This window comes from Oenanthe melanoleuca, chromosome 1 (assembly GCF_029582105.1).
Source record: "Oenanthe melanoleuca isolate GR-GAL-2019-014 chromosome 1, OMel1.0, whole genome shotgun sequence".
NCBI classification, from domain to species: Eukaryota; Metazoa; Chordata; class Aves; order Passeriformes; family Muscicapidae; genus Oenanthe; species Oenanthe melanoleuca.
In genome coordinates, this window is record NC_079333.1 from 55,024,353 (window position 1) to 55,036,329 (window position 11,977).

Sequence of the window (11,977 nt, forward strand, 5' to 3'; positions counted from 1 at the left end):
GGAGTTCTCCATTTTCCAAAAGCTGGGATCATACTTGAACAGGTGCAAGTATGCATTGCTCTCAGTAGGGTAATTTAGGGCACAGCTAGGAGGAAAGATAGTTAAAAGCAATGTTCATGGACTTCTTCCTCCTCCCCATCTCAATTTCAGGAATAGCAGATTATGCCAGAACATATCTCACTGTAATTCCTTAATTCTTTTGAAGGTAAATGTCGCTTGAATATTACAAGGGGACAACAAGACATACTTTCCTAATTAATGCTAACGTATTGCACATAATAGTGACTGTGATTTGAGAAACACTTGGTGCTAGCGGAACACAAGCAAGACTGACTAGATTTAATTCAACTGAATTAAATACTGCTGGCTGAACTAGTAGTAGTAACTAGTAGTTACTGCTAGAGTAAGTACTATTCTTCAACTTCTGTTCATTTTTAGAGCTTAACTATGAGCACTAGTTGCTGCACACTTTCTGCACCATGCAGAGGGCACCATACATCTTCACCTGGGCTACCCCAGTGTGCTCTTCCTCACTCCTGACTGTCCAAACACAAAAGTGTGGTTAGCAGGAAAGAAGGCACTAGCCTTTCACTTCCAAGCTAGTCTCTTTCATCATATCTTGGTAAATTTCAGAGTGCTATGAAGGAAATAAAATGTTTTGGGAGAGCATGTAAATGTTCTCTCAGGTTACTTAATGTGAAGATTTTAGTAGCAATAACCTAAGTCTGCAAACGGTAGGAAATGTCCCATAAGAACAGTTCAATGAGAATATGAGAACATGGTTTCTGTGAAGTACGTAGTACATTCTGTGAAATTACAGGCTCTAAAGTCTGCAGTTGTTTAATGTTTACAGAGTTCTCCAAAATGGAGAAACCAAGTGTTAAGCATTGTTGAAAATACACAAGTTACTCACTCATGTTAGCATAGAAAATTGTTTCTACAAACATACACATTGCCCAGGCACAAAAACAGTTTTAAAGATATCACTATTTCCACTTGTTCTTCTTTTCAAAGGTATTAATAGACAGTCAGGGTCCAGTTCCAGCCTTTACCCAGATTAAGCTGCCTAAGCTAGCCATGAAAATCACCTCAATAAGAACTTGCAACTTGACTTCTATCTCTTCATCTCACAGCTGGATTTCTCCCAGGTGATCAATGTCAGACTCAATATAAGAAATACTGGATAGCAATATCCAACTGAGTTTCAGCTCAGTGACCACAGCTATGAATACTCTGGCACAAATGGTACCACTAGACTTCTGCAAGTTGGGCTCTTGGAACGATGTGGGACTATATGCAGCCATTAAAAACAATACTTACATGTGCTGTGTCTTTCACTTAAGTTTCATGCTTCTTAGGAATGACCTTAAACTTCCTAACTGAAGCAAGGGAGCAAAAAGCATAAAGAAAGATTGGCATTTAAAGGAAGATACTCAACTACCAAAAAACAGCTCTGCTGACATCATTTGTGCTACAACAATTAGTATCAGCTGATGAGCTGCCCTTTCTATACAATATATATATATTTACACTGTGATATTGTATACATTGTTCACTGTGAGAAACATTTTAATTCAACCACATTGAGTCCCAATAATAGGATATGTCACTAAAATGCATATGCAGCGTAGGAAAAAAAAAACAACTTAAATACACATACACTCTAGCATCCAGTACTGAAGATTACAGTTTATAATGCTATATGATTCCAACCCTAAAACTCCTTCCCTTTGTAACAAGCATTCTTACATCTGTTTTTTTCTAAGTCACTTGGGCATCTATAAACTAAAGGTTTTTCTATCCTTCACCTCAGAAAATTGTTCTGAGGGAATTTGTATCAATAGTGTGTCAGATTAGCAATGTATTATTCATTATGTTTAAGAGATTTTGTTGAATCTTTCCTAATTTTAGTGGCTAGTGATAGCTGTGTTTTTTAACTGAGCTCCCTACTCTGAACAAGTTCCTTTTAGACCTGACTGTCTGAACTCCCTCTGCAGATTGAATTAGTGATACTATTCTTTCTTAACTTCCTTACTTAGCAAAGAGGAAGCCAAAATATAACAACATGTATCCACACCACTGTTCAAGAAAGTGACTACATCACTTGTGGCTGGTTTGGGATTAGCCAAGGGAATCCTGTAATCTGTAGATTTTGATATTAAGGAAACTACTAAACTATGTTGTATGTTTCACAGTGAAAAGGCCCAAACCAGGGCAAGTAATAAAAGCAAACAGATGCTTTGTGAATGTGTTAGGATTTATGTATGCATTTCAAGAGTAAGGTAAAGCCAAGACTCAGATCTCATATGAAATATGAAAGTTGTGTATAGAGCTTTGTATGTCATGTGTTATGCACACTTTTCCTACAAAGCCACCAAACCTTCCTTGCAAGAATGCAGGGTGAGCCTTACATTTTAAGTCACTTTTACTTAGCTTTGTCGTGGGGTTTTACACAACTCTTACTGGATTCAGGAAGAGCTTTTCCATTTAAAAGTGTACTGTGAGTTAAGGAAAAGACTTTATAGAAATTTGAAGTAGTACACAGACAAGTCCAGCTCTGGCAAAGGACTTGTGGCTGCATTTAATGTCCATCACTTATTTCTCAGAATAGCTGTAGGAAGAGCACTTCCCAATAATCTGACAATTTGCATAGATTATTAACTTGCACAGGTTCAAAACCTGCAAAAAATAGTTTTTCCTTATGTTACTGCTCTTTGTTTTGCGTTTTAAGAGCAGGGGGAGAGAGGTTTGTATACTAGGTTTTCCCTTTCATCATTCAGGTCTTCACCTAAATCTCCCTTTGCCCCCATTATCATAAAAAGCCTGCTTATGAGCAGATGGAAAGAACAATGTGGCTCTTGCTAGAAAGACCATGTATTTTACCATCAGGTTACCAGGTAAAGGATTGAGTGGATCAGCTGAAAATTAGAGTCTTGTAAACGAAATCGGTGCAGTGGTTAACCTTAAAACTGCATTCATGGATGTACTCTTTAACAAATGCAGCAATGAAATTATAAACATGACCCAAATCCTGGTCCATACTGGGGGAGGGGGAAATGGAGAAAAAAAGATGTGCTCCTTGTTTATCTAAGCCGTGCACACAGAAGGAAACGGGCTTGGATGCTTCAGCCAGGACTCTGCATTTCCAAGCAGAGAGGGGCTGCAATTCATCGGCCTCCTGAGTTTCAGCTGAGTTTTGGATGACGGCAGCAATTTAAATGTCACTGTTTAATAGGAAAATGCATTCACAGGAATTGACTTCGCTGCCTTCCTCCCACGATGTCTTCATCTCTACAAGCAAAAATCTCGGGTTTCCCTTGCCTGATCCTTTCAATGTCAGCTCCATGTTACCGGAACACACACACAGCTGTTTTCCCTATCACAGCTGCATCTCCGGCGACAGTTTTGGGGCTTGAGGACTGCAGAGGGCAACGAAGGGGGTTGTTCAACTTCACAACAAAAATTAGGACAGTAAAAATATATTTGTGAGGGCTGCAAATCCTAACAAGGAAGGGAGTGAACTTAGTTCATTGTGGGTATCTCCAGGGCTGGGCTGCTCCTTTCCTGAAGGTGTGCACACCAAGCCACGCAAAGAATGGGTCTCCCCCGTTTGCTCTTTAAAAATGTGTTTACAACTAAAACCTGGACCAACAAAACGAGTTAGCAAAACATGGTACAGCCATCTAAATGGGAGCTTGGAAGTGGCACGGGTCCATGCTTCGTGTTGCCTCGCCAAGTTCAGGGCCAGAGGCAGCCTAGCCTTGACCTCTTAGATAGCCTGAAATCTCCCAAGCAGCTACCCAAAGCCTATTTTTAGCCCTCCCTGCCTGATGTGTGTGTGTGTTTGCACAATAGAGAAAAGCCCAGGAGCGGGACCAGACTGCCCTGAAAAGGGAAATCTGATTTTATCGCCTGCTGAGGATGCCGGTGACATGATTTCCTTTGGTTGGAAGGAGGGTCTTCGAGTTGCTTAAACAAACAGCAAAGGCACCTCACCGCAGCTTTCCTCCGGGCCAGTTTGAGCACTGCCCTCCCTTCGTAGCGGTCCAAAGGCTGGCACTTTCCCCACACCCCGCAAGGCAAGGTGACAGCAGAGTACCCCCAGCCCCGTCCCGCTTTGCCGCCGCGATGGGAACAATTCCCAGCCTATTTCCAGAAGAAGAAGGGGGGGAACGTGTGTGTCTCTGGAAACTGCCTCCCAACGCTGCTTGGACACGTTGCTTTTGCTGTGCTAAGAGGAGTTTAACGGTGTCAACATCCAACCCACCCCCCTCGGCAAAGTTGAAGGCAAGGCTCTCGGTGCTAATCCCAGGCTTTCCACCCGGGCAGTGAAACTCGGAAAGGGCAATGAACTCCACGTCTCCCAGAGGGACGACCTCGTCAGCAAATGGCCAGACACGGCGGGGGCGAAAGGCTCCCACCCCCTCGCTCCCCGCGGGGAGTGGACGAGCGCCGGCGGCCGGGCTCTGGCGTGGAGCGGGGTCGGAAGAAGGGAACGGGGGGCTGGAGGGCACAGATAAGGATGATAGCCCGACCCCCCGGCTGAACAATACAGGCAGGAAAAAGGGTAGGAAACGCCTGTGCGACGACAAGGCACGCATGTACCTACCAGCTCCTCCCAGGCGGGGCTGCGGGCGCTATAGGAAGGGTACCCATGCTCCTCCATCACCCGCAGCAGGTCCCCAGCCGCCGCGGGGACAGCGCCGACGGGCAGCGGAGCTGGGTCCGCCGGGCTGCGCTTCCTCCCGCCGCTGCCGCTGCTCCGGCTGGCAGCGCTTCCCCGGCGCCGCTCGTCCTCCCCCCACCCCGGCCCCGCTCCTCCCTTTTCTCCCCCGGCTCTGTCCAGGCCCCCTCCTCCCTTCCCTCCCACGGCCACCGGGCTCAGCCCGGTTCCCGGGGGAGCCGGCCTGCAGCTGCCGCGCCGCTCACATCATCGCCGCCCCCCGCCCGCCCGCCGCGCTGTCCCGGGCGCCCCGCACGCCCGGCCCCCTCCGGCCCGGGCAGCCCAGCGGATCACGGGCAAATCGCCTTGGCCGTAAGCCGGTTTACGGCCGCTCCTGCTGTCGGCGTCGCGGCGGTGCCGGCGGGCGAGGATGCGCCCCGCGGCGAGGGGAGAAAACCCTCGGGAACGCCGGGAGCCGCTCCTGCCCCACCGGGACACGCCAGCCCTTGGCCCCCAGGCTGGCCCCGGCTGGGTGTTGCGGGGCGCCCCGGAGGGAGCATCGCTGCTCCCGCATCGCCCTGCCCCGAGCAGAGCCAGGAGGGGGCCGGGGTCAAGGCCCTGGAGCTGGGACAGCCCTCTGGCCCCACTCCTCCCCGAAGGCTCCGAGAGCGCAGTACTGGGCTTTTGACACCCTTTGGATGTTAAATTGAGTGTGAAACGGCTCCTCGCTCCCCCACAGCGGCGCCGGCTGGTCCCACAGGCACGTTAAGACAAACTCCCGGGAGCTGGGACACGGCAAAGCCACTGTGGAGCAGACAGCATGGGATGTGTAGGCCATGTCTGACACAGGGGGGGTTCTAATTTCCACGGCCACCATGCCAAGCTTATGGAGCAGCAGGATTTCTCTGCTCTCCAGTACACCTTTTATTAATACCGAGTGTGTATACTTCAGCCTGCTTGCTTTACTTTACTTTAGATATCAGGATCCCCCTCGAACACCAGCCAAATCATTACAACTCTTCAAGTGGTTGTTGTATCTCCTTTGAACTCAACACTTTTACTTATTTGTTTCTCCCTGTGGTTGGGGAATAGCAGGATATATGAAAAAGTAGGATTGGAGGAGAGAGAAAAAAAATGAAGCTTAGTGACCATGCAAAATAATTATGTTCTTCACTTTCAGCTTGCCCTTTTGAATTTGCAGCTACCATGTTTGATTACAACAAGTTATCTTCAGATCATCTACTTGGTAAGTGCAAGCGTGGACAAGAAATTGTATTTCACAAGAAAAAAATAAAGGAATTTATATTTGTAATAGTTTTATTTTTATATATTTTCATTTTCTTTGTGTTTTAAAGCCTTTTCATACTGCAAAAAAGGCACACTGACATCCGAGCTTTAGCTTTTGCAAAATACATCTATTTACAAAGATGTAGGAGTACTATTGGTGCAAAAAGATTAATCTTATCTACCCATATGACTAAGGATATAAAATAAAATATGAAGTTAAGATGGTGTGCCACTAAGCCAGGCCCAAAGAATTGCCACAGCAGCTCAGCTCATTTGAGGAACTGAAATTGCTGCATGTCTTCCAGATGTAGAAAAAGGAACTATTTTTGTTGATAATAAGTTTATCAGCAGTGAGTTGATGAACTGCCTTGATGGTAAGAGTGTAACCTCAAAAGGAAGAAAACAAGATGACTTAACAGCATTTTGGTTTTTGGAAGGTAGCTTCCTAAATCTAATGGTGAGCAACAGTTAGTTTCCCAAGAATGTCTGGTCTCCTTCCCTATGTTCCCTGAGTATGAGAGACTGCTGAGGAATGTCATGTTATAAAGGGCTTTACACTAAGAAGGAGTGTCAGAGTAAGATTAGTCAGCTCCCCTCCTTCCCTCATGATGCACAGGAGGATCTCACATGATGGTTGTTTACACCTCTCGACATCTGGCCTCTTTAGCCTTGGTCATGCTGGAGCTTTGTGGCAAAAGTCACCTGCCATGAAATATGTGTCATTTATAGTCTCTCACATTCCCTTGCTTGATGAACCACAAAAACTGAGTCTCTTAAAACTCTTAAGACTCTCAAAGTTTCTTCTTCAGTTCACACACTATACATCCCCTTTTGCCCTGAAATTCAGGTTCTTGCTGTGCCTCCGGCCCCATTTTCTGTTTCATCTGCCCTAAATCTTATACCTGTGACTAGATATGCAATTGTGTTCACCTCATTTCATCCCCTGGAGTTCAAACCTTTCCACTTTTCCATAAGTGGAAAGCTAGCAGAGGCCCCAGAAGATTATAACAACCTACTTAGGTTGGAGGTGTATTTCAAGGTCTTGTTGAATAAGGACAGGCATCAGTTGCTGCACAGATCCTGCTGGGTCTAAGTGCAACCTATGCAATGCAATTCAGCTCAGCCCTGCCCTTTTGGGCTCCCAAATGCCAAATCAGATTTTTCAGTTCTTTCTGTTAGTGTGACAGATTTCTATCTTTGCTATGGAGCCCTGCCCTGTGTGATTTCCCTCTGCTCACTGAGTCGAAGAGCGCAGTTCCTGATGAGACTGAGGTCTCTCTGCAGCTTGACTGAACTGGTTGAAAACCACAGGCCAAGGATTTTGCCGGAAAATGTAATTCTGTCAAAGCCTACAAAGAATTTAAAGAGAGATGTCAGAATCACAGGATTATTGGGGTATTTTTGTTGAGGGGCACACTGCATTTACAGAATGCCCAGGGAACTGAAGTCAGGCCCAAAGCAAGGATGTGACAACCCATTCTTATGGGGAAGAAAACACCTAAGGTATGTTAGTGAGGAGTAGAGTGGTATGTTTAGTGCCTGCTAAAATAAGGACTCACCAACGATTTCCTTGGGAAGATGGGAAGTTGGACTGGGAGAAGAACCCTGGAGGCAGCTGGAGCAGGAGCAGACAGTGGTTCTCCTATCAGGTCTACCAAACTGCATCAAAACATCTCCAACACAGCCTGGGGGTCGACTTAATTTAATTCTGTTTTTTTTTTATTTTGTTCCAAGTCGTGTTGTTCGTTGCCTGCATTTTCTAAGCAAAATATTTTGGATATATTTGGCACACTTAAACATACGAACTTTGATTCCAGTGCTGTGTTTGGACATTCGCAAGAAGGTCCCCACTACTTTAAGCATTTCCATTCTCTGGGGGTGGGAAAAGGAGTTTTCAATTTTTTTCTTAAGTTGAGGTAGAAAGGCACTAAAAGAATGAGCTTTTTATATTTTTCTGTATTTTTCCACCAGCATTACATTTAGCCTATATGACATAGCAAGTATACACTAATTCTCATCAATTTATGCTAACATGAAGCTTCCATCTTTAGTTTGCATATAGTATAAAGCCTAATTTGAGTAAATTCTTCTACAAAATGCTATTCTTCATTCTCTTCACTGTAAACATGCTAGTTGGCCTTTTTAAAAAATAATTTTGCATACCAGTTGAAGGTATGATTTTATTAACATGGTAGTTGGGTAATTCCTGCCAGACAGACAGGTAGTTACAACCTGCAGTGGGACATTAAAATAAAAAATATTTTAAAAGCAGAACAAAATGTACATACCTCTCTGGTAATCCTTCAGAGAGAACTGAAGTAACAAAATGGGTCATTTAAAAATTAAAGGTATATTTTTTCAGTAACGTCCTGTTCAATTTGCCTTGAAATCAACTGTTTTCTACTTGTAAGAGCATCTAAAGTATTGAACAAATTCTGCATTTCTCCCAGTTTACAGGGCCTACTGCCTGGAGTCACTTGGCACCTGAGAAATCTTTCTGGCCTACAGCTTTCTTTCATGGACTTCCTCCAACATGTGCATTCTTCTTCATTAATTTTATTCCTTTCATTAATCTTACAACCGCTTCAGCAAATAACCTACCTGTAAGCAACAGGATGGTTTTAAACAATTCCCTTGATTTTTGGGTTTTACAAGTGGGAAATTATTTATGCAGCTGGAAGAATTATTTTCTAAATGAAGTGGTTTAGAAAGAAAGAACTCACTGAGAGAAAAACCTTGGGAAAAAATGTTTTACTGGAGCAGCAGCAGAGCTGTGGAAGGACAATCCATCGTCCATTTAATTTTCCTCCTAGCATTATTATTTCCCCTTCTATATTCCCCATCCCTGCTTGTTCTGCTGGCATGGAGAATGACCTCAACACCTCTTTCTGAGCACCAGCATCAGGGACTAATGTTGTTGAATGGTATTTTCCTTATGGACTTTATTCTGAGACATTGGGGTGAAGGTGGGGGAGGTGTTTTTGTCTTCCCACCCCTTTGGCTGCTCTGGCTTTGTGCTGCAGCCAACAGATACCCTGAAAGTTAGAAGAAAAATTACATGAAAACACAGATGGCTGTAGATGATGCTTGCTCAAACCACTGCTAACCTTCACTAACCACCTCTGCCAGTGCTCCTGGTGGAGGCCATGAGCATTTATTTAAGGATATTGGTAAACCCGGCTCAAGACATTCTAGCTTCATTTCATAAAAACACCTTCAGCAAGAGTAATTCGCTCCAATCTCTTAGACTTCCAATGACCAGGACTTTAGATCCTTCCTAGAGGATATACTTGGTAAATACCTAAACCTGCTGCCTGCAATTTGTATCTCATTCCCCATAAATTTGTGGAAACCATTCCACGCATCTTCACTAATAACTTTTGCTGGGTTTAGAAGTTGTTGTCACACACTTCTACTCTCATCCAACCTAATTTCATTCTCATCATTGACCTCTCAGCTCACATTTCAGAGATGTTGCTTGTGGCTTGTTTGAAATGCAGGGTCCATTGGACACCATGCTCCAGCTGAGGCCTCACCTTGAATAACATCAGCCTGGGTTTGCCCAGGTGTGATGGACATACTCCTCGATTGATCATCCTGACCATTGATGAGGATATTCAGACATCCTTCCTATTTGTGTGTAAGGAAGAACTTTCTCCTGGTGACATCTCTTTAGATCTGTGAGCTCCAAGGAATATTTCAGGTGAAACAGGGTTTCCTATGAAAATATCACATCAGTGTCAAAAGCTTCAGTGGTTCTACCCCATCCACAGGCCTGATTTGTTTGAAATTATTTGTCATTGAAAAGCCTGTATAAATTACACCCCTCCCTGTTATCTTCTAAGTAATTAGAAACATTTTATTTTTATTTTGTGAGGAATATAAGTTTATGTGATGGATCAGTAATTCCCAAGTTCCTTCTTTTGATCCTTTTTTAAAGTTTCACTTCATAATACAAGACCTGAAATGATTAAACACAGGATGTGTTCTAACCTCATTTTTACATACGAGCCAAACACCTCTGATAGAGCTTTGAATTTGTGGTTGCCCACTTTGGGATGCTTGGCACAAACTTTTGTATCTGTTACTTTGAACTCATTCAGACTTTGCAGATACAACTTTTTGACCAGCATTTATTCTAAAAGAGAAAGATAAATGGCTAGTAAAGCATGAAGGTTACCAATGTGATAATGATACTTTTAAATCATGTAAAAATTAATAAATATACTACTTCTGAAATTCTCAGAACTAAAGTAGAGATTTTAGTTAAACAATCTCTAAAAAGCTAAATAAAATCAGGAATGGGAGAAGAGACCTTTCTCCTAGCACTGTAAAAGGAGAAAACAGGTGGCAAAATTATTTGATTGGAAAAAGGAAAGAATTTAGCCCACCAAACAACTTGGCACTTACATGGAGCCATTTCTTTTATTGTGTTCTAATAAGCAAAGTATTACTTTTCAATTACTTTCCAATATAAAGTTCCTACTTTGGTAATTTTTCTTTTCTAAGTCTATCAAGGCACATATTCAAATAAAAATTAAAACAGGTCTTTTTTGTCCAACTCCCCTGCTTAATAGAGGACAGAGACAGAATTTTCCCAGTGGAGTTTTATTGCTTGCACAAATGAAGGGAAGAGGCAACTAGACATGTGGAAGTGATAAGTATGAATGCATTCATGTGACCAATCTGAATAAGCAACATGATGGACTCACATCCATGGTTCTAGTCTTATTTGGAGATGAGCTAGGGTATACTGAGACAAATATTGTTGTCCTAGCACAAAAAGAAAAAAACAGAAAACTAGTTTACCCCAGAGTTGGTGGATGTAGTTCTGAAAACCACAGTATTTCTGTGGCCAAGCCAGAGGTATATGTCTACTTTTAAGGATGCAGTTTGTCCCTTTTGTTTCACTGCTAGCACATGCTGAAAGAACAGTCTCGGTGGGAAACCTTGCAAATTGACAGATTTCAGAAGAGGAAATATCTGCTGTATAAAGAAGGTATGAAAGGAAGAAAGGAAGATGTCTATGAGAAACAGTAGAGAATGAAGGATGTGCCTGTTTACTTTTCTAAGATGATACATTTTTCTGACAGTAACAAATAAAAGAAGTTTACTTTTTACTTCACAAAGACCAGTATTAAGTAAAACGGATGCTTTCAGCAATTGAGTCAAGAATAACAAGATTAAAGTAATTCTTACTATAAATCCTGTAATTTAAATTCAATTATCTCAGGGACAAATTGCTCCAGAAAGTTTTTCACAGATTCTATTAACTTAGTGTGGAGTTGAAATTCTGGCTTTGCTCTAATAGTCTTCCCACATTACTTTCAAGGGATCTCATCAGATGGTTTGCATAGCTATTTTTACTTTCTAATATAGAGAGGGTGTAATGTGACTTAGCAGAAAAGAAAATAAATTTTTGTTACTTTAGCCTTATTAAAGTTATATTTCTAATTTAAAGAAATAGTACTAATCCATGGAACAGCCGTAGGGAATGGGAGAACTCCAAATTAACATTGGTTAGATGTAACCAAGCCTAGTTTAGGTAAACTAAAAACTAAACAAAAAAGATATTTCTCTATATTTTAGATTAGAAAAGCTGGAATATGCAGGGGTGAAGACTGGTATTAATGGGTCCTGAACAGGAACAACATTGTGTCATTTACCACAGAAATTGCACATGAGTAATGTTTGATTTTACGGAAAAATATTTTATTGTCTTACTGAAGATTTGCACAGTTAAAATTTTTATATGATTAGTACTACAATGATGTGCAATGAGCAATTATGTATTACTATTAGGGACTTGCAGCTTTAAGGAGTTTATTAATAGAATTTATCAATTGGAATTACTACTGCCAAATAAAACCATGCCCAGGCATGTATACTTCTACCCCCTTGTTGATATTTTAGGACCGACCATGTTCCCTAGAAGCTAGTTGGTCCTAAAATCTTACTTCATAGTGGTGAAATGAGACTAGTGAGATTTTTCCAATCTCTAGTGGAAATCTCTAGTCATTGGATGGA

General features: G+C 42.5%; 1 protein-coding gene across 1 annotated transcript in view; it reads right to left on the bottom strand.

The window, feature by feature from the left end:
- Nucleotides 1-4,810, bottom strand: part of DGKH (diacylglycerol kinase eta) — a 159,628-nt gene extending 154,818 nt beyond the window's left edge. Inside the window, exon 1 of the mRNA XM_056495967.1 lies at nt 4,610-4,810. Coding sequence (XP_056351942.1) covers nt 4,610-4,666 — 57 coding nt within the window. The 5' untranslated portion in view covers nt 4,667-4,810. The remainder of the gene's footprint in view (nt 1-4,609) is intronic.
- Nucleotides 4,811-11,977: the final 7,167 nt, after the last annotated feature.